The sequence below is a fragment of the Cucumis sativus genome, chromosome 4 (genome assembly GCF_000004075.3).
Source record: "Cucumis sativus cultivar 9930 chromosome 4, Cucumber_9930_V3, whole genome shotgun sequence".
Taxonomy (NCBI): Eukaryota; Viridiplantae; Streptophyta; class Magnoliopsida; order Cucurbitales; family Cucurbitaceae; genus Cucumis; species Cucumis sativus.
In genome coordinates this window covers 16,566,670-16,591,872 of record NC_026658.2, presented here as the reverse complement: position 1 = coordinate 16,591,872, position 25,203 = coordinate 16,566,670, and the positions used below count along the sequence as shown (strand labels likewise).

At 32.3% G+C, this 25,203-nt stretch overlaps 3 protein-coding genes across 5 annotated transcripts; 2 read left to right on the top strand and 1 right to left on the bottom strand.

Moving 5' to 3' along the window:
* Nucleotides 1-6,937: 6,937 nt before the first annotated feature.
* On the top strand, nucleotides 6,938-14,001 carry LOC101208471 (protein PIN-LIKES 6). Of its 2 annotated transcripts, XM_004142618.3 has the most exons (11): nucleotides 6,938-7,357; nucleotides 7,707-8,073; nucleotides 8,190-8,269; nucleotides 8,369-8,493; nucleotides 9,540-9,661; nucleotides 10,164-10,349; nucleotides 11,010-11,084; nucleotides 11,474-11,574; nucleotides 12,707-12,759; nucleotides 13,239-13,427; nucleotides 13,595-14,001. In XM_004142618.3, the coding sequence occupies exons 2-11, from the start codon at nucleotides 7,891-7,893 to the stop codon at nucleotides 13,714-13,716; spliced, it is 1,236 nt and encodes a 411-aa protein (XP_004142666.3). In that variant the 5' UTR covers nucleotides 6,938-7,357; nucleotides 7,707-7,890; the 3' UTR covers nucleotides 13,717-14,001. The 2 variants fall into 2 exon arrangements, with proteins under 2 accessions (XP_004142666.3, XP_031739686.1); XM_031883826.1 differs by having other exon boundaries at nucleotides 6,938-8,073.
* Nucleotides 14,002-14,265: 264 nt separating this feature from the next.
* On the bottom strand, nucleotides 14,266-18,152 carry LOC101204782 (E3 ubiquitin-protein ligase Praja-2). Its single transcript, XM_004142676.3, has 2 exons — nucleotides 17,640-18,152; nucleotides 14,266-16,268 (listed from the first exon to the last, which is right to left on the bottom strand). Exon 2 carries the CDS (start codon nucleotides 16,266-16,268, stop codon nucleotides 14,577-14,579), a length of 1,692 nt encoding a protein of 563 aa, XP_004142724.1. The 5' UTR covers nucleotides 17,640-18,152; the 3' UTR covers nucleotides 14,266-14,576.
* Nucleotides 18,153-20,549: 2,397 nt separating this feature from the next.
* Nucleotides 20,550-24,220, top strand: LOC101205031. Of its 2 annotated transcripts, XM_011655433.2 has the most exons (6): nucleotides 20,550-21,115; nucleotides 21,587-21,742; nucleotides 21,986-22,108; nucleotides 22,343-22,537; nucleotides 23,124-23,288; nucleotides 23,482-24,220. In XM_011655433.2, exons 1-6 carry the CDS (start codon nucleotides 20,888-20,890, stop codon nucleotides 23,914-23,916), a joined length of 1,302 nt encoding a protein of 433 aa, XP_011653735.2. In that variant the 5' UTR covers nucleotides 20,550-20,887; the 3' UTR covers nucleotides 23,917-24,220. The 2 variants fall into 2 exon arrangements, with proteins under 2 accessions (XP_011653735.2, XP_011653736.2); XM_011655434.2 differs by lacking the exon at nucleotides 21,587-21,742.
* Nucleotides 24,221-25,203: the final 983 nt, after the last annotated feature.

Below are 25,203 nucleotides of genomic sequence, written 5' to 3'. Positions count from 1 at the left end.
CCTTCTCCCCAGTTCCCACACTTTATTTATTTATTTTTAAATTGAAATCTCGAAGTAAATTATAAGAATGATCGTGAGTAGAATGAAAAAAAAAAAACTAATATATTGATGACAAAGTAAAATAAATTAGAAAAATAAAACAAAAATATATATAAATTATATAATTTTTTAAAAAATTTTAGACTAATAGTTATATAATTTTTTAGTACAATAAAAATATAAATTAATAATTTAGATTTATTAAAATTTGATTTTGAAATTAAAATGGTTAATGAAATGTAAATTCTACACTTGCACAAGACTTTCTCACAAGACTTTCTCACGATACAAAATATTACTATATTTGTATATAACAAGAGGGAGATATGCAAATTTTCGATTCAGTAGAGTGACAAAATATGTCATTTTGTAATAGAATAACAAAATAGGTCGACTTATTTAAAATTATAGTAAAATGAGTGAACTTGTTTAGAAATGTAGTAGAATCACTCTACCGATAGACATTAGTATCAATCTATTTGAATCTATTAGTATAAACAATTTTATTATTTAAAACAATTTTTTTTAAAAATCATTACATGAACTACATGATAGAAGTGAAATATATATTGAAAGGATGAGATTTTGATTGCACTTCAAAATTATTTAAAATTAAACTAAAAGAAAAAATTCTCTAAAAAGATGTGTATTTTAAAATTGACAAAATATTAACAATGATGTGTGTTTTTTAGGTTAGAATTTAAATAAGTTTTTTTTTTAAAAAAAAACCCATTAAATAATGTATTTTAACATCTAGCATACATACATGGGGTGTGCACCGAAGAGTCTAATGAAACCCTAATTAACTAAATCGATTATGCTTGATTTAGTAAATGTTTAAATTGATTTTGGACGTAAAGGAATATAATTTGATCGATTGGTCAATTTTGTCGATCTAATGCTTTAGATTATTTTTAAATTTTTTATTTAGATTCTTTTCAACTTAACTTCGACCGATCTCCTTCGCTTCTCCGATTGACCACCTTCGATTCAATCAACTTGAAATTTCAATTTATCATATTTAACTCTCATATAAAACTTATTTAAATATAATTCCAAATAGTTAAAATTTCTTATAATATACATTCAACCCATTTACCATTTTCCCACACACATGTACATTTTTTTCTTTATACCTAATACATTAATATTATTAAGAATATTGTTAAATAGATGTTCATTATGTTTAGTGATAAAATGTCATGTGTCACTTCCTTCACATCCATCTATATTGTCATGTATCATTAAGATACAAACCTTAGGGGCATTAACTATGGGGAGTATTAACTCACTTTCTTACGTATGTCAAATTATTTATAAACAGTGGTATTGGATTTTTATAAGACACATATGGGTTGAAATTTCAAAGTAATAGAAGATAAGGGTGATTTTTCTAAAAATTTTATTATCTTCTTTTCTTAAATTCTTTTATATGCATTTTAATTATTTTCTCAATATTGGTGTTTTTTTATATCCCATTTTTACAATAAATATATTTTCTCTTAACATTTATTATATCATTCAAAATCAATATATTAAATTTCATCTTTCATTTACTAAAATTAAATATGCAATCATATCTTTTAGTCTTTTTTGTCCATATATATTTAATTTATTCTTTCTTTCCAAATAAAGTAATGTAATATCAATATCTTCAACTCTCAACCAATGGAGTTCTTACCACTTCATCTTACCCATTCATACAATTTTTCCAATTATACATATATATGTATATCTCTTGAAGATTTGCTGACCCAATACTTCTTTTTTAATATTAATTTTCAAACAAATGATGAACAAATTGGAATATATAATCTTTATATAAATCTATAATTTATGGACTCTTTTGGAGGGCTCCACACAACATTTTTCTTTTCTTTGAAACTTAGAAAAGTGAGATTTATAAGATTCATAAACTTAGAAAACTAAATCATTGTGCAGTTTTCACGTACTTTTGCCTTTAATTATTAGTGACTTTTAGTTCAGTTAGAAAGCATTTTAACTTATTACATTAACCCTTCATTTTAAATTTTATTATTCATCTTTGTATTTTTTTTACTTTTATGAAAAGACCGAAAATTGTCATTTATATTTTTACAAACTTGTAAAAAATATACGATTGGATATTTATAAAATGATGTTTTCACGATTTCAACGGCGGTTAAGTATAGATAAAAAAAAAAAAAAAACTAATGCTTAGAAGATAATATAAAAAAAAAATCTTTAATATAAGACTTCGACACAATTGGATGGGATAAGAACATGAATGAATCGATATCACATTTGAGTGAGAGATCTTAAAAACATAAAAATAAAGTTAAGAAAGAATCAAAAGAATTGAAAGTTACTATTTATGTCAACAAAGTACATCTTCATTTTCGATGGTTTAATCATAGGAACTACGAAGCTAAGTTAGCTTAGGTTAAACAATTCTATATTGGGTGATCTTCTAGGAATTTTCTTAAGATTGGAGTGAGTGAGGACAAACCATGCTAAAGAACCCATGTTGGTTGATGGAAACAATTAACTTCACTTTAATAAGCATTTAAGAGAGGCAAAGACGTGGTAAGATCACAAGGGAATGCTAAGACTATCAGTTGTTGAATCCAAATTTTGAATTATTGTCTAAATCTTTGGCCTAAGGCGTTACGTTAAGTCTTCCTTTTGAAATTCAAATATATTGCAATACACAGAGGTGAAGAAAAGGTCAATCATGTGAAATAAACCAACCCTTTAGAATCAAAGATTGTGTTTTCATTTGGCACAGACATATAGGTTAAGCAACTTAGACTTCTAAAATTAATTAATGAAATGTTATTAAAACCAATTCATCTTGGTGTAAGTTTGAGTCAAAGTTACGTTATAATTGTGTGATAGACTATATCTTCTTCCTAATAGATATACGAATGTTTTGAGTCATTAATTTTTCATCATTATTATTTTTTTAATTAAAACAACGTTTTCTAAAAGTATTTTCAAAATTGATTAAAAGAAAAATCTACGTAGATTTTGTTACATTTCTCTCTTTCAATCATAATATTTAAAAAATTCACTTGCACTAGGCTAAAAACATTTTATTTTAAAGGTTTCTATACTTAGACAATATTTTTTTAATGGTTGAATAAGTTGCAAACAATTTTTTTGACATAAATTATAAAAGCAATTAGAGAAAATATGCATATAACACATTTAAAACAAAAATAATAGAATTATAGCAAATTATAGCTTAAATTCCAACAAATTAATAATTAATTAAATGAGGAATTTGTTTGAAGTTTATATTGAAAAAATATATTTCAAAATTAGCAAAATATCATTAAGGTCATATATGAAAGAGGTAGAATGTACATCTATTAATTTAAATAATTTTACAAATTTTATCAAATTTTATATATATATTTTTTATGGTTTAAATAATTAAGTTTGTTTGAAATGACTTGAACAAAGTGTCTTTTCAAAAGTGTCTTTTCTTTTGAAGTAAAAGACAAAGTAGCATATCAACTAAAATAGAAAATAAGGAGGGGTTAAAAGGATAATATTGCAAATAATTATTTGTAAATGAGAAAAAGGAATCAGATAAAGAAAAGGGATTTAAATTTAAGAGCACATTTAAAAATAGACCTTAAAATGAAATGGGGGATAGAATTAAAAAATGGTGTTAAAGAAATTAAGCAAAACTACGTAATGTCATGTCTAAGAAGAAAAAACGTCTAACACATTAGATGACTACGATAAACAACTACATACATACACACACCCATATAAACAGATATACATGTAAGTACGTATACCAGATCTTTATGTAATTGGATCAAGCCTATATGCCAATTATCCACATCAGGATTTCTATTTTCTGAAGCAGGAGACAAAAGATTCAATCCGCAAATCCCATTTGAGGTGGACGGCAAGAAGGATATCAAAATTTGAAGGAAATCCAGTTTCCTGAAACAAGTTAAACGTCGCTCTTTCCACTATCGCCGCCTTAGTTTAATGTTTGATTTCACGGATGATGAGCTTTGATAAAGTGTGATTTTTGACGTTTGGAAGAAGAACCTTCACTTGAAGGCGACAACAAGGTCTCGTATGTAAATCCTTAGTTAGGCTTCCAAATCACCCCTAAAAATTTCTTAATGCTTTCTTTCATACCATATTAGGCTTAATAAGAAGACTAATTGTCTTTAGGCGTAGTAAAAGACTAAAAGTAATATTATCAAACAAAATTGCTCTTTTTTTATTTGTGATTGTCTGAGTCAGCTTACACACACCTCGACTAATTTCACAGGACAACCTGTCTAATTTTACAATATTTGAGTATCAATTAAACTCATAGAAAATTAATTCTTAGGTAGGTGGCCACCACGTTGAAACAAATTTCTCATTAAAGAACGAAAAAAAGACGAAAATATTACTAAAAATACTTTTCATATTCTAAAACCTTGAACTTTCAAGGAACGAGTATTAAATAAATATACACATCTCAAAACCAACTGACAATAAAAAAATTGTATATTTAAAGATTGCAAAATCTTATCATCTTTCCTACACAGAAACCATACACCTATTTGCATTTTATGAACTCTAATACGAAGTTTCATTTCAAACCCTCGATTATCTTGAAATAGTTCATATATCAATTAAAGATTCGTGAAAGTTTTAAATACGTTGGATCTTTAACTACGTAGGGTATTAGATTCGATATATATATATATTTTTTTTGGATTTGTTCATGTATGACACATTAACTCATTTGGTTTGGCTTCATTATTGGACTTGGTTGGACAAGAAAAAAAGATAAAAGGAAAAGAAATTCCCTCAACTAGTGAACCCAAAGAAAGCATAAAACTACAAATTTAGGGAAACTCTTTTATTTGAAAAGTATCATTTCATCATTCTTAATCATAAATTTTCACTATTTATATTCTTTGTCTTGATTTGACATTAAAAAAATAATAAAACCAAACATAATTAAGATAAGTTTTCTAATCAATCATTAAATTTAACTCAATTTTTGATAAGATGGATCATTTTTCAATCTAAACTACTTTTAATTTCACTAAATTTCACTTAGGACAAGTTTTTTAATTCCCTTAATTATTTAAAAACTAATACGCACTTTGGATGCACTATACTCTTATAATATAAACATATATGATATAACAATGTTATATTTTTTAATTTTCTCTAACTCTTAATTTTTTATATAGTTTGCATATATATATTTTTTAAAATACTTGAATTTATAATCCTTATCAAAAATCAAAATAAAAAACTAAATGATTCTACATTTTATTTAAAACACTTTCTTTAAAATAAAATATTGGATTTAGTTGTGATTCCTAAATTTTTTTATTTTATTTTATTTTTTTTACTTTGTTAAATAAAACATTTGATTTGGAAATGGCAAAAATAAATTGGTGTTACCTCCAATGCTTAAACATATTGATTTTTTTTTAAAAAAATCTTAAACATAGAATCCATTTGAATTTAAATTTAAAAACACATTCTATATATCACTCAAATTTTTTTTTTTGTTAAAAAGAAAAAGAAACATATTTAGAGGTTCTAAAAATAGGAAGAAAAAAATACAAGTAAAAGAAATAGGCGTTTGTGGGCTTAGACAATTAGGAGTAGAAGGGATGATTTATTTACATTCACTAGCCTTTCATTTTCTTATTTGTATTTGTGATTATTTCTTCCTCTATTTGTGATATGAGAGGAATCATTTTTATTTATTTCTTTTCTTTATATATTACAAATTTTAAAACCTAATCTTAATCAGACAAATATTCTTTTACAAAAAAAAATCATACAAGCTAAGTAGTAAAGAAAAATAGAGGTAAAATTAAACATCAAAATTTCACTTATAAACTGAAGAGAGTGAATTGGACTCTGACTTAAAGTTTATAAGTTTAAAGATTCGTTTTGGTTGATTATAAAATGTAATACCTACCTCTACTATTCTAATCTTTGAAAATGTGTTATGTCTTATTAATTAAAAAACTATATCTTAGTAGAGTCAAATTGATTTGATTTAAATTGATAGAAAAACTTTTTGACACTATTTCTAATTGATCGTGATGATATAAATAAATAAATTTTATGAGGAAAATCTTTTTAAAACTTTGCACAAAATGATTTTCTATTTTTTAAGAAAATTGTAAATTTAACAAATTTTTTTTTTAATTCTATAGAAAAATCTGGTAAATGTCAATTTTTGCAATTTTTATTCCTAAATAAGAGAAATATTCTCTCTTTTTTTCTTTTTGGAAAAAAAGGTATATTTGAACACTTTTAAACTCTTGAAATATACCTTAATAGTATCTTATGCAATTTTAATCTTATCATTCTAACTTGTAACACGCTTCAAAATTAACCTAAATGAATAGACGCCACATCAAAGATTCTAAAATCATGAAAAATATGGTTGATAATAATTTTTAAAATTTTAAACAAATTCTTTTTATATTAAGAAGATGCATATTTCTTTTAGATGACTCAATCAACTCATAGATGGAAGGTTTGAACGTTCTTAATCAATAACACACTAAATATCTGCCCTTTCAAATGTGCACACAATCCTAATTTATTTTATTTTGATTTATGTTTGTAAAAAGTTGTTATAAATAAAGGTGAGAAATAATTAATATGGAGAGTCTTCAATGAATACATGCATCTTTCGATTATTATTATAACAATAATTATAATTATATGTATATATAAAAAAGGAAAAGAAAAATTGGGTGATGAACTTAGCTAATAAGAAAGTACTTAAAAAAAATTCTATGAGAAAGCAAATGAGGAGAGTACTTTCAAACTAAATTTTTTGTCTCATTAAAAAGAAAAAGATTATTATTATTATTATTATTATTATTATAAATCTAAATCTCTGATCTCAAAAATAGTTTCTTGTTTCTTGAGCTAATTTTTGTCATTTGGATACAATTCACAACCGAGAGAATTCAAGAACATAATCGAAATTTTCTTCAACTTTCATAGCTAAATTCGTAATTCAACCATTAAATTCGTTGTATAAAGCTTAATACGATCGTTACTTTGTGGCATATGAATGTTAAATCATCCTGTCGTTGTCAATCTACGGATTTGTGCGGTGAAATATTCCACTTCATCGACGAACAGTAGGAATTGAGCAGCGCAATATTTGGCGCGCGGTTGCTTTACTAGAAGCAGGCTGACACAAATCGCCATTGCCTACCCTCAGAGCTGTTCTTCAACTTTTTATCTTCATCCTCTTCATCCATTTTCACTTTTTTTTTTCTTTTTTTGAAAATTTCAGATTAGGATCTGTTCTTGTTTCTCTGTAAGTGTTTTCTCGTTAATTCTCTCTTTCTATCGCTGTAATTTGTTGTTATGGCTTCTGGGGTTTGTTTTGTTTTAGTAATTATGGGGTTTTTTTTATGAAGCTTTATTGTTAGTATTCAGTGCATGAACGTTTTTCAAGAAATTTGTGTCGCTATCAGCATTTCTTTTTCGACATTCTATTTCTGGATTTAGTTCTTACTTTTTGTTGCTTTGATTGTGATGATACTTCCGGTTCGATTTCATTGTTCTACTCCCTTGTTTTTGCTTTTGATTCTTAATTATTTAGTTTTTTTTTTTTTTTTGGGTTGTTCTTGTTTTGACAAGTTTAAATTACGTCTTGTGATCAGGAAAACTGAGAAGCAAAATTTCCTGGACTTCAGGTTTTGATTATTAAATTCGAGTTCTGAGATTTGGTCCCGTTTGGAATTTGGTGGGTTTGCGAAGGAACCCCTATTTCATATAGAACGAGTTTCAGATTTTGAGTTTTGTTTGGTGGAGGTCAGAAGATTGAGTGACAAAGAGGAGATAGGCATGGAAAACTTTCTCTCAGCCATCGTCTCGGAAGTTCAAGCGGGAGGGAACTCTCTGCTTGTCACCATTAAGATTGCTGTGTTACCCATAGCCAAAGTTTTCACTATGTGTTTTCTGGGTTTTCTTATGGCATCTAAATATGTCAACATCTTGCCTGCAAGTGGAAGGAAGCTTTTGAATGGGGTATGTTTGCATAAATTTCATCTAATCTGTACACTGAACAAACTCTGTATTGTTTTCTGATTTGATGTTTTGATGGACCGGGTTCAGAATGATTTTTTTTGCTTCTTGTGCTGCAGTTGGTCTTTTCGCTTTTGCTTCCATGTTTAATATTCTCTCAGCTCGGGCAAGCTATTACTCTCGAGAAAATGCTTAAATGGTGGGAGCTAAATATACTTCTACATATGTTCCTGTTTTGATTTGAACCTTGTATACGGAGAACATGTGATCTAATTTCATTTGTGGCCTTATTATGTAGGTGGTTTATTCCGGCAAATGTTGTTCTGGCTTCGATATCAGGTTCCCTAATTGGATTAATTGTTGCATCAATTGTTCGTCCTCCATACCCATTCTTCAAGTTCACGATTGTACAAATTGGAATTGGTAAACCCCTTGATCTTGGAACAGTACTTGAACATAGTTTGTCTGTATGATGTATGTGTTGTTACCTGTTTTTCACTTGGTTGGCTGGTCATTTCAGATATCCGTTAATGGCCATCAGTTTATAAGTAACTCCTTATGGCCTGTCATTTTGTAGTTCAAAAACTAGAATAGTATCTTTTTTCCGGATTGTGCATCAATTCTTTGCACTAATTGAATGGCACTACGTCACAAATCAATCACGTTGGCTGGACATTGATCCACAATTGCAAACAAATAAATTAGGAGAGCTGTTCAAATGAATATACGTAGTCAAGACCTTAATGGATCAAGGAATGAATCAGAGGGTTCCAAACTTTCTAATTCAACAACGCAGACCTAGTTTTAATATTGAATTTACAATGAATTGGCCTTATGTGATGGATGCTAGCATACATCTGATACATTTTCCTTACCTACCTAAAACACAAGATGAGTTTATTCATTTCTTGTTTTTGTAGTCTTTTTCTTTTGAATAATCCTGTATTGAGAGCCCATTCCCAACTAATTTAGGTACCCATGCCTATGCCAGGCCCTGAACTCAGTCTTGTTTTTGTAAGTCTTTTAGCTGACTGTTAGTTAGATTAGAAGTAATATCTAGTTGTAATTAAGCCTGCCAAAGGCAGTGTGCTACTGGTATAAATCATATCATTAATATTATGAAAATAACGATGATCGAATAATAAAGATGAATTTCCTTTCCCACTTCCCTCTGTTGAAAGCTACATTGTACTTACATTTTAGAGTAAGTTTCAAGTAAACACTTCCTGTAGTGTCAAACGAATTGCAATATCCTTGACCTTGTGTCTTAATTCACCAGTTTTCTTTCCATTTCTGTGTGAAAGATGAAGAATTGATCTAATAAATCGTAGGGTTTCTGTACTTGAAGATGCAGTAGCTGTATATATGCTGTGAAAATATTTACTTGAACTTCATGATTTGGTTTTCTCATATGAACGTATTATTTATGCATCCTTGTTACAATTCTATGTTTTGATGTTGGCATTCAGGGAACATTGGAAATGTGCCTCTCGTTCTCATTGCAGCTCTATGTAGAGATGATATGAATCCTTTTGGTGATGAAGAGAAGTGTAGCACTGATGGGATTGCTTATATTTCATATGGCCAGTGGGTGGGTTTTTCTGCATTTTTGGCTCAACTCATTTGGACTTGTGCATTTTTCTAAAGTTGGATTTTATTTTCTTTTGAATTTTTAATTACTTTCCATCATTTATCATTCTAAATAACAATTATCCTATCCATGACTTGGCTTATATTCATTCCTAAGTAACGTGTTTTTTTATAATTTAGGCCCCATGGCTTGAAGCGAACAATATACACTTTAATGAAAAAGAGAGTGGAAGAAGTATTTGATAAATATGTACCTTTATTCTAATTGGTATTCACTATTCACAATCAAATTTCATTTTTAAGTATTTTCCCTTGCAATTAACTCAAGATGGGGTGCCTCTTTGTGACTCCTTCAGGAAATTTTTACCCTATCAATGGCTTTGTTTTTAAGAAAATAAATAATAATAATAAAAAGTAAACGTTTGTTACTAGCAAACAACCTATTCTAAATTTACTTATCAATTGAATTACTAATACCTACACAATTATTTTTTAATGTCAAGGTTGGTGCAATTATCCTCTACACCTATGTTTATGCGATGTTGGCACCTCCACCTGAGGGTACATTTGACATCAAAGATCAAAATATTTCAGTTAAGAACCTTCTAAAGGATAATACACCTGCGCATGTTCCCTTGCTCATTCAGGAGGTACCTTCAACATATCCGGATGCTCCTAAGAAGGAAGAGGTGAGAGACTTTATTTTTCTTTATTGTAAGCATTGCCATATTTAGTTCAATGGATTCATGGCGGGGTTCATTTCTATTAATCAACTTATAGTAGCATATTTTATATTTTTGTAGAAGACTAATATGACATTCTTTTATAGAAGTATGATATGGAATATGAAAAATGTAATAACGACAACAAAACCTCCACCTATTTCCACAACGGTATAATACTTTCCACTTTGGGCATATTTCCTCATAGCCTTACTTTTGGAATCACCCAAAAGGTTTGATACAAATGGAGATAATTGTACTTCGCTTAGCGTAGATCTCTCCCTTTCCTAACCAACGTGAGACTTTATTTACACCTAACATAATGGATGTAAATGTTATCATCTTCAATTTTTAGCAGCTTCTCTGTTTAGTTAAGAAACCAGTACGTTAAATTGTTAGAAGAGTTTTAGATCAGTTGTGTCAATTCTTGGCTTCATGTTTCTTTTTTGCTTTCAAGCTAAGCAGTATAAAATCAGTTTTTCTAAAATTATGAAGATTTGGATGACTTCTTGGCTTTATTAGGCTATCTAACTTATCTGAAGTGGCAGTTTGTTCATTCATCGTTATTTCTCAAAGAAAATACAAAATTGGGGCTGTCTATCACTCACAATTCTTTTTTGGATGCAGACTAAGGGCTTTCTTATTTATTGGTTTGACAAATTGAAGCTCAAGCAAATGTTTCAGCCTCCTATTGTTGCTTCGGTTAGTATATATTTGTGTTTTAATGTGCTGTAGTCTTATCATTTGTTTTATGGATCATACTATAATTAGTGAAAGCTAGATAAGTTTCATGGGAACATTTGTTTCGTCCTCTTTTGAAATTGTAAACTGAAATATTGTTTTCGGAAAAGAATGAGTTGTTTTTGTTCTCTTGTGAAGGGAAAAAGAAAAGAAAACAATGGGTTGGGTTTAGGGTTTGTTCTCTTCACAAACATCTGATATCTATCTCCAAAGTTAAAGTGATGTTTTTTATTCATCTACTTATGTTTTTGGGGTTCATGTTAATTGATGAGGTTTCTGAACTTCCAGATTCAGATATCTTTCCACATTCTTTTGTCACCATTCGTAATTGATTATGCAACCTGTTGCAGGTCCTAGCTATGTTATTGGGTGCAACTCCATTCTTAAGGCGGTTGATTTTTACTCCTGATGCTCCATTGTTTTTCTTCACTGATAGCTGCATAATGCTCGGGTAAATCCTGGAAATTTTGGAAGAGCAATGTTGCTTTTTATTTAGTATTATAATTCTTTCGCTTTGCTCATTGATGGGCTTGCACTGAGGTTGTTTTCTTGGAAGGTTTCTTTTAGTCTATTGTTAAGAATGGCTGCTAGATGCCTACACTTGAATTTCAATACACCTAAATATTTGATCTTGAGGTTTATCTTTGGGTTTCTGTTTCAAGTCAAGAGCTCAAATTCCTAGAGTTTGTGATGATCATGTCATGAAGATTCAAATTAGCCGTTAACAGAGGGTTCCATGTATCTCTTTGGCTTTTGTTTCCTTGCCTTTGTTGAGGATGCCAGCATAGTTCCAAATCACAATCAGGTTGACATGGAGAGGGCTTTTGGTAAAGGCAACATTTTTGTTCGTATAAGGATTCTTGTGGAAAATCCAAAAGCATAACCATGTGGGTTCATGAAGTGTGCTATATAATACCTTTTTTAAAATTTCGAGAGACCTACTATCCTAACACCTTCTTCTAGCTTCATTGTACTTCGTTTTTAGGTTGTGATGGTTCTGTTTAAGTTATAAGTCCTCCCTTGGTGCTCTGAAATTATAATTCTTGCAGCCATCAGGTTAAAAACAAAGTCTTCAAGGTGGCATTTGAAGAATAATATAGAGCAGCTGGTATTTAGATTTCAAATTCTTAAAACAAGAGATCCTTCTTTCCTTTTATGGAACTTGGGATCTGCGTTTTCGTTTTGTGGCAATTTCTGGGATTTCATTTCCTACTCTCCAACGTTTTCTTTTTTGGAAATTAAGGTGTGCTATCCGTGTCTTCCAGGTTGAAGAGATTGGGAAAAAAAATGTCCTAAGATAGTGTGTTTTTTAACCTTCAAGAACCAGATAAGAACCTAACAAGAACGCTTGAATAGTACAAGATTCTTCAAGAAATGAGCAAGATTCTTAAAAGATATTACATCACTCATTAGATAGTGTGTTTTTTAACCTTGAGTTTGATTTCAAGGCGGATATGGACCTGTAATCTTTAAAAATAGGTTATGGATTAGTTGATTTTAAAAAACTAGAATGTGGGAAATTTAAAGGGATATATACCTATAATATTTCCATTACCAATACAATCTCACCTTTTGTGTTTCAGGGAGGCTATGATTCCATGCATCCTGTTGGCATTGGGAGGAAACCTCGTTGAAGGTTAGTGCTGTTCCAATGACAATAATTTTCTGTCATAGTTGTAGAGATACATAGCTTTACTGCAAATCAAGAACAGAATCTTCATGAACAACTTGACACATTTCTGCTAAAATTTTGATATATTTAACTTTCCATCACCCATCAGCATAAATTTTTGTATTGGTGATTTAACATGATAGCAAATTGTCATGTCATTCCTCCCCAATTCATATTGTTTTCTAAGTTGGGCCTTTCACAAAATTTTCAAAGCACAAGTGGAAGAAGCAGAATGTTTAAGTTTGGGTATAATTCTATTTCTTGTTTGCTGTCCCATCAGCTCAAGTTTGTGGGTTATTTAGTGATTTTACCCATCAACTTAAGTTTTTGAGTTAATCGGTGATTTAACTATTTCTTTCGTTTAGTAGAATCATGTAAACCGCCCAAAAGCCTTTTGATTTCAACACAGCTTAACAAATAACAATGTCTCCTTTTGCTTGCAGGTCCTGGAAGTTCAAAACTTGGGCTACGGACTACCGCTGCTATTATTTTTGCACGGTTGGTTTTGGTGCCTCCTGCAGGACTTGGCATAGTCATGTTAGCTGACAAGCTTGGCTTCCTTCCTCCAGATGATAAAATGTTCCGATTCGTTCTTCTTCTTCAGCATTCGATGCCAACGTCTGTCCTCTCAAGTAAGTTCCAATCTTGAGAACAACTAAGAACAAACAAACGAATACTCAAATTGATCAGCAATCTTCGCCTCATTATTCGTTTCCTGAAATGAAAGAAGCGAAGCATGTTTAAGTCAAAATACATGTCCTTTAAGGCTTTAACTCATGAAGCAAATTATTGTCTGTAGGTGCTGTGGCTACTTTGAGGGGTTGTGGTAAAGATTCTGCTGCTATTCTTTTCTGGGTTCATATATTTTCTGTCATCTCAATGGCAGGGTGGTTCATCCTCTATTTCAGGATACTCTTCTAAAGAAATTGCAACCTTGTGAATAAGTTTCATATTCCAATACTTCTGCTTATTCTTTGTTAAATATGTGTGTCATTCGTTACTTGTAGAGAAGACAAGTATCGTCTAGAAATAGTATTTTTTTTGTTTGAGATGATTGTCTATAATAAAGCTAAGCAAATTAGTTGCTTCAATACCGTGTGAACAAGAAGAGATATTCTATTAATGAATAATTCATGCTTTGTAGATCACATGGAAAAAGACATTATGAAGCGATGAATAAAGAGATTATGTTAATTGTACTTGGTATAGATTTTGCACCTATATTTCCTCAAGATATGTTTTTGGAGGTAGCTGTCCATATTTTTCTGGATTTTCTTTTAGGCAAGGAATGGGGAGGGAAGTTGGGAATTTTTCTTTTTACGTTTACGAAGATGGAGAATGCATTTCTTGCCCAATTGCCTCTTTTTAATTTATTGTAATAAATTTTGTATACTTAAAATTCAAGTTTTATTCTTTCAAATAATTTTCATAAAAAATACATTCTTGAAATGAAAAATGATGGCGATCATATAAAACAAATCCTTTTTATTATTATTATTATTATTATTAAAATATATAATTCTATTTACAAAAATTGTAAGAAGTATATACATGCACAACAGAACCAATTGGCCTATTTATTACTGCCCCCATTGGGCTCACAAGCGAGGCACAGGTTGCTGCTTTGTGCGTTTAAATCAACTCTTCTACTTCAACACATTGGGAAAACTGAAATAATACCGAACTACATCCTAAATTCCTTTAGATTTCAATCCTGGGAAATCAACAAAAACAAGAAAGCTCGTGTTAGATCAATTTTTCTGTACTAAACCTTGTGGTTGCTAGACGATTTGCCACCATCTCCTGCTTCTGTTCTCTCTTTGGTTTGACGATTCTGCACTGTGAGCATCGAGCTGCCTCCCATCTGTTAATTGACCTCCCGAAACTCTTTGATCACATAAAGGATTGCCAAACCATAACATCAGGGCTATACCTACAAGACCAACTATTGGAGCAGCAACGAATAGCCAACGTCGTCTAGCTCCTCTACCCGAATTGTTACTACTGATAACTGCTGAGTCTATGTTCCTCTGATCCTCTTCTTGACTAGTTTCAAACTCAGGATTTGCTCCAACTCCATTCAAGCCACTGGGATTTTCGAGTCCAACTACCCGAGGTTGAAGACCATGGACCGCTGCAGCATTGATACTACTTTGCTTTACCTCTTCATAATCTCGATCATCGGTTGGAAGTTCATAACGACACAGAGGACATGAATTCCGAGCACTCAACCATGGCAAGATGCAGGAAGGGTGGTAGAGATGAAGGCAAGGGAGTTGATTCACTTCAACGCCTAAATGTAGGAAGTCTTTGCATATTGCACAGGAAATACTGTCATGCTTCAAATGTTCTTTAGAAATCACCAAACGTGGGAGGTTTTTCACAAAAGAAACGGCTGCAGGAGGTGCTCCACGTCTTGAGCTGGTGGTTGTCTCAGCAATTTGTTCAAGCAGTTCTTCAAACCCTTGTCTGTCAAGATAGTCACCAGAATCCCCAACATAAGATAGTAACTCTGATTGTGCATAGTTGGTGATAGAATAAAATCGCCTATTCCTCCTGATATGCCCAGGAGTTGAACCCTCATATTCCGGTGAAGAAAGCTGTTCATTCCAATTGCTCGAGTTACCTCTCCGAGAAGCACTAGAAACATGAAAATTTTGAAGTTGAGGTCTAGCTTCAGAAGATCCTACTTCTTGCTCTGTCTCGGCTTCCGTAAATTCACCATGATCATCCTCCTCATCGCTTGAGTCCCAATGTCCAACACCAGCACGCATGGGATCAATGTCTGTATCGGTGTCAGATCCCTCACCTGGCAGAATAAAAACGTCTGTATCCAAGAAACTATGTCCATCATCCAAGGAAACATCAGACTCACCCCCATAAGTTCTATTGGAAACAACATCACTATCACCGTAAGAATGTCTATAAGGCCCAAAACTGAAATTTGATTCACTCTCCTCAAACATAGAGTCAAAACTATCTAAACCATCATTTTCAGAATCAGAGTATACTTGTCGCCATCTTCTAGACTGATTAGGAGTTGTATGGGAACTTGAGTGCTGCATGAAATCCATTGCATTCGAACCGTCTGCATATCGATCCCCATGGCTGGAGATGCTGGATTGCCTTTGTCTCACCATGTTAATCATATGGGTGAACTCTTGTGAAAAAAGATTTTCAGGAGACTCTGAACTACTACGCATGGCTCTTCTTCCTCTAGGCGTCATCCGGTGATAAGAATCCCGTACAGGGGTTTCAATATCTTCAAGTAATAAAAATTTACAATCGCCACATATATCAATGGGTTCAGGTTCACTAGGGGCATCACTGTCAGGTACAAGGACTCGTTGGCAAAATGCACAAGTTGGCAGCTGTATTGGACTATGTTCATCGACACGTTGGTTGTTGTTCATGATGACATGAACATTGGATTGAGGAAACTCTTCCAAGATTCTTTGCAAGTCAATGTCCATCTGAAATGAAACAAGAAAGCACAAATAATTAACAGCGAAAATCAACATGAAGTTTAAAAGTATAGGAGACCAAATCAGATTTAACTAAGTTGAAGTAAGTAGAAGATGGAATACTTGTCGCCTCAAAACTCAAGGACGCAATTATACAATATATAGATCAGATCTTGTTCAAGTAAGGTTATCAGTCAACAATGAAACACAAAATGCAAGTTATATAGCCCTTTTAAACAAGAGACAATCAAACCTCTCGAGGGACTGACCACACGGGTTCAACATTATACCATAAATTTGTTACAAAGAAACCACAAGCTGCCTTGTCACAGTTTTCTGCACTTGTGGATATGTACTCAGTTCTTGACGATGTTGTCTCATATTATCATTTTCATTTGGTCAGTTTCATTTATCTATTACTTCAGTAAGAAACCCGTCACAAGTCACTCCTCGTCGCTGTTTCCTCAAGTAGACTGACATCTACTCCCCACTCTCTACAACCCCGTGATGAAAAAATATTCAACAGAGTCCAGAGATAACATTAGATAAGCAGCACTAGATAGCACCTTTACCCCTTCATTCCTAACCTCACTTCACCCTTTGCTTAAAACTAAAGCATATTCATATCTCAAACTAAATTGAACTGTCCTTTCATCAAAAGCATGATATAAATCCAATATCCCTCTGTTGTCTTCCCAGCGATGAAAAGATTTGATCAATACTTGTGCTGTGAAAACTTCTAAGTAACTCAACTCCACCAATTTTACTAGTGTTCAATTTTGCACATTATCAAGGAAATCCATCTTTTCCTTTACTCTCTTTTGCATATTTATTTATTGAGAAACTCCATCTTTACAAATCTACGTTCCAAATACAAATTTCGTAACTCCAACATATTATCTCCGGACTTCATAACCCAACTTAACGTCCCAAACACCCCAGACACTATAAATTGTGGGAAGAATTTTCTCACACCATGATGAGAGTTAATAAATAACCAATGTCAGCCACAAGTTCCATCCCCAACTTCGATACTAAAACCCTCCAACAACAATCTCAATAACCAGTGTTCAGCAGTTGCTAACATGGATTTCAAGAGTTCAAGAGAAGTTACAGAAGATCAATTAGTAAAAAAAAAAAAAAGCAAATGTAAACTAATGGTTTCTTCAAGGAGAAGACGATGCAACCACTTAATACGATGATTCTCACTACAATCGTAGTCCCCGGAGTATCAAAAGCAAGTCAGAGACCAGAAATCCCAAATCAAAACCAAATGATTGACCCAAGAAACACAAAAAAACGGCACTAGAAACAATTGTGGAAAACAAAAAAAATGCATCAAAGAGATCAGAGAACACGAAGATGGGTTGCGATCATTACCAGTCAGTTTGCTTCCAGTTCTTCAAAACTCCCACATCCGGCTGAATCTCATCGAATCGAACAAAACGAACCGCAAACTTGAGTAAAACGAAGAAAACAAGCAAATAAACGAAAAGGGCCAAGCGATTAAGGGGAAAAAAGGAAAAGTGAAACAAATAATTGAAGAACGCTGTTGAGAAACATCTACGGTGGGTGGGTGGGTGGGTGAAAATGGGTAGTAAGATGACGAGAAATGAAGAGGGTAAACGAAAAAGAGTAGGATTGTGAAGCGGAGAAGGTCAATGGAGTTCTTCGTGGAAAGTGGTTTGTATTGTAGGAGGATAGGCCGCCATTGGAGGATGAAAGACGAGAAGTTCCCTAATCAAAGCGCGCTTGAGCGAGATATTTGAGAATGGCCCACCAACATTCTCGTTCAAAAGAAGGCAGATTGAACGAAAAACTTGAAGAGTGGGATTGAATGATTCAATTGTGTGTGTGTGTGGGTGTTGATGGTTTCATCTAATTGGTTTGTTTGTATGGAGAAAAAGATGGATTTATGGATCTGATGATTACACAGAATAAAGTGTTGAAAATGGGTCCGTTTGATTGTGTTGGCTCTTCTGTTATGGGCCACACTCAAACCTCTTACCACGCTTCAACCACTCTTCTTCCCCTCTTTCTCTTCAACCCATTTCTATTGTTTCATCTCTAACTTTACATTACCTTTTCCTATCTCAATATTTGATTTCACATCATTTATAACTATAAACTAACCATTACAAATATAGTAACCATTACAAATATAGTAAATTTTGCTATCTTAACAATGTTAATTTATAGTCAATTATTATCCTAAAACTCGTGTTTAATGCAATTATCCTTTTTCCACATGATTGAACTCAAACCTTGGTTCAACAACATAAATTTGTAATATCTTTCACACCTAACTTTTCTTTTTTTTACTTACGTTATCATCACCCAAAATTTCACAAAAAGTATCGTTAATTTCTTTTTCACTCTTCCGGATTTTTGTTCTTTTCATCTTCCTTCCTCTTCCTTGTGTTAACTTTCTGTATTTCAATTTTCTTCCTTCCTCATCTGCTTTATTTTCCTGTTCGTGGATTTATGTTAATAGATGTTATAAAGAGCTTGAGAGCTTGAGAGTCAGAGTGATAGTGAAAGAGGAGACTTGTTTGCGTGAGAGTGAGACAATGAGAAAAAGATTCAATCTGTCATCGATTTGTCTGTCCACATAAACTTCTGTTTTTGTAATTTTACAAAACAATTAGTACAAACATAAATAAATTGAAAAAGAAAACCTTTCGTCATAAGCATTAGAATAAGTCCAAACTACAACAAAAACTAACAAAACAATCTTAAACCTTAATTCAAACATTTTTGAATAGAAGAGAATCACTTCACAATTCCAGTTGGGGTGAAAGTAAGTAAACTTCAAGTTTATATAGCTATAAAGTGAGAGTTGAAAGTGCTTTTTGTTTTTCACTTTTGAAAAAGCCAAAAAGTTAACAATAGTATACTTTAGTTTTCATAATTGAATCCTACCAAGTTCTTGTCTTACTCTTTCAACTTCCATCACCAATTTTCCATACATAAGTCGTAAGTCAGTTGCGATTCATTTTGATCATTACTTTTAAATGTTTATTTTGATTTTTATATTTGACTCGTTTTGGTCCCTATATATTTTATATGACATTTTAAGTTTATTACCTATTATTCTCCTAATAATTATTTAACATGTCACCAGATGATTTATATTCATTTATTTGGAGATCTCATATCATTCTTAAATGTTGCTTTTGTGGCACTCAGTTGAACGGAGTTGGTTTAGAGAAAAGGTTTCAAATATTGTATTCCATGTTAATTAGAATTTTTTAATAAAAGAAAACATTGTAGCTAAAGAATACCAACACATGTATGTCGTTCGTGCAAAATCACTCAGAAAATGTATCATTCTTGAAATAAATTTTGGTTCAATCACGTATAAAAGGAGATTCAAACTTCAAATCATTTGATCTTAAACACGCATGTATTTGTAAAAGTATAAGAAAAGAAAAAAGAGTTTAATTAAAGACAAAATAATGAATAAATATCCTCCAAAATATGTGTTGTGATTGTGAATGATTGAGTTTGATATATTTGTAAAGTGGTAATGAGGGCGTAAGGGTCAACATTAAGCTAACTTTGCAATTCAATGCAACCCTTTGTGAGTTGTCATATATATCAAAACCTTACCAAATCATCTTTTCATTTTGTTAATAATATATTCAATTCCTCTTTTCAAGTATGGAATATATATGGTTGAATACAAATTTCAATTGGGTTCAACTTTTATATTTTTCTATTATCGGTCGAATTTAAATATATATTCTATCTTTATATATATGAGGAAGACAGTTTGATAGGCCTTTCATAAACTGACTTAGTCATCTTCGATCTTTCCTTCATCTTATGTGCTGGGTGGACCTTAGTGTACGAGCAGCCTCTTCTTGCGATCCTAAGAGTGAGTCCGTCTTCTTGACTTTCCAATGTGAGATGGAGAATAGGCATTCTCAAAAAATTTCTGGAAAATCCTACAAGATTCACCGAGCAGATGTGTGTGACCGATTAAGCGAGATAATTATATAATTTCAGGTGGTGGGTTATAAAATTGTGTTGGTTTAGTTGTATTTTTTTATAGATATATTGTTGTAATAATTTTAGAAGTTGGTTTAAAAGAATGAGTGTAATAATAAAAGAAATAATAATTTAAATTTAAAAAAAGAAAAGAGATGTGAAGTTGTGAAGTGTCAAAGAATGAGAAGAGCGCGGGGCTGTATTTCTTTCCCTTTTTTTTTAATGAATAATAATTGAAAGGAATATTTATTTTTAAATTAAACAATTCTTTTAAAAAAAGGAAATGGAAAACGAAAGAAAGGGAAGTTAGTTAGAAACGAAGCGAAACAAAGAAGAAAAGAAAGAAACAACAAAACTCCAAGTTCTCTCCTAATTATTCCATTCTTTTTCGCCGCGGAATTTGTTGCATTTCCGGTGGTGCTTCTGGCGGCGGCGGTGGTGGTGGTGGCGGTATCGGTAGCAGTAGCGGCAGCGGCAGCGGGGACTTTCGTGGTGGCTTTGAGAGTCGTTTTGTGATTGTTCTGCAACTACGTCGACGATCACAATTCGAAACAACAACAAGAAGAAAGAAGACACACAGCTTTCAACAATAACAATAACAACAACAACACACACACACAGTTTCAATTTCAATCATGGCGTATAGGAGGAGACAAGCAATCACCAGAGCTTCTACTTTCAAAGAAGAGATCCATTATCCTTCTGACGAACTTGATCACAATTCCATCTCTTCTTCCTCCTCTTCCTCTTCTTCTCTTGCTGCTCAAGCGATCCGAGCTTCTGCTACTCAACGTGATTCTTCTCATTCCTCTGCCTTTGCCGGTGCTTCCTCCAATTTTTCCCCTGGCCATCTGCGATCCAAGGTAGTTTTATTTCTTTTCTTTTTCCTTTTTTTCACTCTTCAATCTTGAATGGATCATCCCTGTTTGATTCACTTGGATCGTGATAAGAAATAAGGAATATCCGTCAAATCTCAGATTTGATTCTGTTTATTGCTATGTCTTCATCGTTCACGATCAATATGATTTGAATTTTCCCGATGAACTGATCGAGTTACATTTTGATCTTAGAGTTTAATTTTGCCATGATCTCCTCGGTTTTGGCAATTGTTATGAATTCTATACGTCAATTTTGATTTTGTTGAGGATTTCGGACGCCTTTTTCTTTTTTATTTATTCATCTTAATCTATCGGAAGAATGATTGCATCTGTTGATGATTCATTTTCGTCTTTGAATTCTTCAGCAAGCTCTGTTGTTTTTGTTGGTCATTCAAATATGCCTTTTAGTATAGCTCCCAAGGAATATGTATCTGATCCTATACCTCTATTTTCTAGAGTTTTGCTGGTGAGAATATATTCAAAAGTGATTCAAAATCCGGGTTTTGGGGTGTACTGGCTCGGAAAGCTAAGGCCATTCTTGAAGAGGATGACATAGCCATAGAAGATGAACCAAGTAGGTTCCAGCCCATTAATAACTCAAACCGTAGCCAGGTGAGAGCATTTTGCCTATCTGGTGGTGTTACTTTTTTCGAGTTATATTGCAGGGGTGGAGAATTGAGTCATTGTCAACCTTATCGATGACAATCTGACATCCTATCCACCTTGCTATGCCTGGAACTGGGTATCGGGAGTCAATATATTATATAGATATAGGCACAATTTATTGTGATTATGATTATCTATGTTAATATAGGCACAATATATTCTACTGATTTTCTTATGAAATGGTTGTAGGAGCCATGTCAGTCAACAAATTGCGACTCAAAGAAAACGGACAATCCGGCAATACGGAAGGGTTTGGATGCAATCTCAACTTCGCTTAATCAACTTGGGGACACATTTGAAAAGGCATATGAGGTAAGAAAAGATCAGTGGCTTCACTTCTCATAGCTTAATACGAAAAGCTTACTAAATCTAAAAGCTTTAACAGCATCATTTAGAGCAGATAGTTTTGGTCTTACCATTTTCCAACAGTTTTTCATGAGCCTGATTTAGAAATCAAAAACTCCATTGAAGGAAATCTTTAACTTGGCTTCTTAGTGAACAGATGGTTTTGATCTTACCATTTTCAACACCTCGTTTTGTTTTCAGGAAGGTCGCACAATTGTGGAAAATAAGACTGCAGACATAATTCAAGAAACTCGCAAACTGCAGATTAGGAAAAAGGGCAATAATACTGAAGGGTTATACCCTGCTGTGAATAATCAATGGCAGCAACCGAATATACAGTCTCCAGAACCAAATATGCAAACACATCATGAAACTCAACTGAAGGCATCTCGAGACGTAAGGTGCCAACTTTGTAATCATGTATCGTAATGCTACTATTGAATTTTTCGCCTCCCTTCTCTCACGAATTAAAGTCTATGATTATTGCATTTGGCAGCACATTTTAGAGTAATAATTAAATGTGTAGCAACATTTTTTAAGAATTGCAATTTGCAAAATCAATCATTGATAGATTGGTTGATAGACACTCCTACCATAAAGAGGCTTCAAAAGCAGAATCTAAAATTTCCTAATTCTCTTGGCATAATTGTTATTTTTGCAACTGCCTCTAAAGTCCTTGGTTAGAATTGAATCATTATCTTAGCTAAGATCACATTGACAAAGTGGTCTGGCTTACATGTCTATTCTTCACAGCTTAATACGAAGTTTTCTAACCATGCAAAAAGGAATTCAAAAGGTCAATGCATCAATGTCTGTCCAGTTGAAACTGTTTCCTAAGCTTGAGTCTTTCAATGTGTAATGTCGTCAATTGAATTTTGGTGGTTAATTTTTTACTCATACATGCTCGAATTTTTGTTAGAAGAAAACAGAGCTTACTTTTGGTGGTAACAAAGAGTAAGAATTACCTGTGTGTGTACTGCAGGTGGCGATGGCAACAGCTGCCAAAGCCAAACTGTTACTTCGGGAGCTGAAAACCATTAAAGCAGATCTGGCTTTCGCTAAAGAAAGATGTGCACAACTAGAGGAAGAAAACAAAATTCTCAGGGAAAACCGGGAGAAGGGAGATAATCGTGCAGATGATGATTTGGTATATACATTTTTACTTTCCTCTTTCAGTTCCTCCCAGGATCGTTAACTCTAAAACATCAATTTAGAAACATGGATGGTAACCGTGCTAACGTTCCTTTAAAGATTTTCCCAATGTTATAGAGAAAGTCCAAATCTGTAATTGAACCGAGATTTTAACTGTTTCGAAACATTGTCTTGTTTTGTAAATTCAGATTCGGCTTCAACTAGAGACTCTTTTGGCTGAGAAAGCACGTTTGGCGCATGAGAATTCAATATATGCCAGGGAGAACCGTTTCTTGAGGGAAATTGTGGAGTACCATCAACTGACAATGCAAGATGTGGTTTATTTAGATGAAGGAATGGAAGAAGTTACAGAAGTTTATCCCATATCCACCTCTCCAGAGATCACCAAAATGCTTTCTAATTCTGTTTCCCCACGCTCCCCAACCTCACCTTCTTCACCCATGGAAGTTCTTCCTGTTGTTCCTCCTCCTCCTCCTATTCAATCTAAACAAGATAAGGATCATCATGACAAAGACAGTGATGAACACCCAACTTCCAGTACTACATTTTCTGAGGAAGAAGAAGAAGAAGAAGAAGAAGGTACTAAAAAAAACCCATTGCCTTCTAGTACTTCTTCTTCCTAAGGAATTTGATTTTTCTGTTCAAGCTGAAAAAGAAAACTGTGGAAAAGGGGGGGAAAATTTGTTATTTTTTATTGCATTATTTATATTCTTTGTTCTTTGATGTGTGAGGGAGTGAAATTACAGAAGAATTGCGTGGGAGGGGAGGGCAAAGAAGGCAGAGTTTGGTGGTTTGATTTGATTCTTTTTTTCATTTATTGACCATATTTTTTTGGGTACTAAATTAACAAAGTGAGAATTGTAGATTATGGCAATGCCCAGGTGAAAAATGTTCCAAAATAATAAAATATTCATTCATTTTGCTTTTTTTTGGTTGTATCCCACAACCCATTCATTGATATGCTTTGAGTGTGTAGGGCTCTTTTTAAGAAAAATTTACATCTAAATTTGATTCATAAATCAAGTTAATGATGTATTGAGTCAAAATTAAGGAAAACAAATTAGCATCCTTAAACTAAATTTTAAATTAATAATGAAAGTGACTGATAGTTGATCGTACTACTATTTATATTTCTTCCATTTTTGTGATTTCTTCAAATGATTTATTATACATCATTTTCGACAATATTTTTTAAAGCTATTTTATGGTTGTTTCAATATTCTTCTTCATTTTTCTCATATTTGAGAACACAACACGATCGTCATTTATCATTATTAACACGATCGTTTAGCATGATCAACGCGATCGATTAAATTTAAAGTTTTTTTCTCCATTATTAGAAAGAACTACATGAAGAATATGCACGATAGATTAATCGCGTGTTGATTGAGATAGTTTTTGTATTTTCTATTATGGCTTGTGGGCTTTTTTTATTTTCGAAATTATTATTTACTGTGTAAAGATTTTACCAATTTATTATATTTTTAAACTTTTTTTTTTAAAATAAGTAATTTTTTTAAAGAGACAGAGAACCTAAAGTTAGGGGCTTCCTTGATATAACAAAATAAAATTTAGAAATATTATTGGTAATAATAGTAAAGTTGTGAAGGTCGTGTATGATATTCCCATTTTGCCACGGTTGCTACTCGTGTATAGTATACCGATTGAATAAAGTGTAAATATTCATGTATGATGCAATTTAATTTGGTGTAATTCAAAATACTAGTAGTATCATTCGAAGCTAATGGAATCCATCCATAAAGAGTCCAATTATTGAAATACATTGTATTTTGAATGAGATTTTAACTTAAAGAAGAGTTAAACCAATCCAATTTTTGTATATTTTTTAGTTTCAAATATTAGGATTAATATTAGATTACTTCAATATTACTAATTTCTGAAAACATCTA

Bases quoted from the DNA above. Each gene is read 5' to 3' on its own strand.
- LOC101208471 (XM_004142618.3), top strand. From the start codon at position 7,891: ATGGAAAACTTTCTCTCAGCCATCGTCTCGGAAGTTCAAGCGGGAGGG. The intron at 11,085-11,473 runs GTTAGTATATAT...AACCTGTTGCAG, and splicing joins AGCCTCCTATTGTTGCTTCG to GTCCTAGCTATGTTATTGGG. The intron at 13,428-13,594 runs GTAAGTTCCAAT...TATTGTCTGTAG, and splicing joins GCCAACGTCTGTCCTCTCAA to GTGCTGTGGCTACTTTGAGG.
- LOC101204782 (XM_004142676.3), bottom strand. From the start codon at position 16,268: ATGGACATTGACTTGCAAAGAATCTTGGAAGAGTTTCCTCAATCCAAT.
- LOC101205031 (XM_011655433.2), top strand. From the start codon at position 20,888: ATGGCGTATAGGAGGAGACAAGCAATCACCAGAGCTTCTACTTTCAAA. The intron at 21,743-21,985 runs GTGAGAGCATTT...AAATGGTTGTAG, and splicing joins ATAACTCAAACCGTAGCCAG to GAGCCATGTCAGTCAACAAA. The intron at 22,538-23,123 runs GTAAGGTGCCAA...TGTGTACTGCAG, and splicing joins AACTGAAGGCATCTCGAGAC to GTGGCGATGGCAACAGCTGC.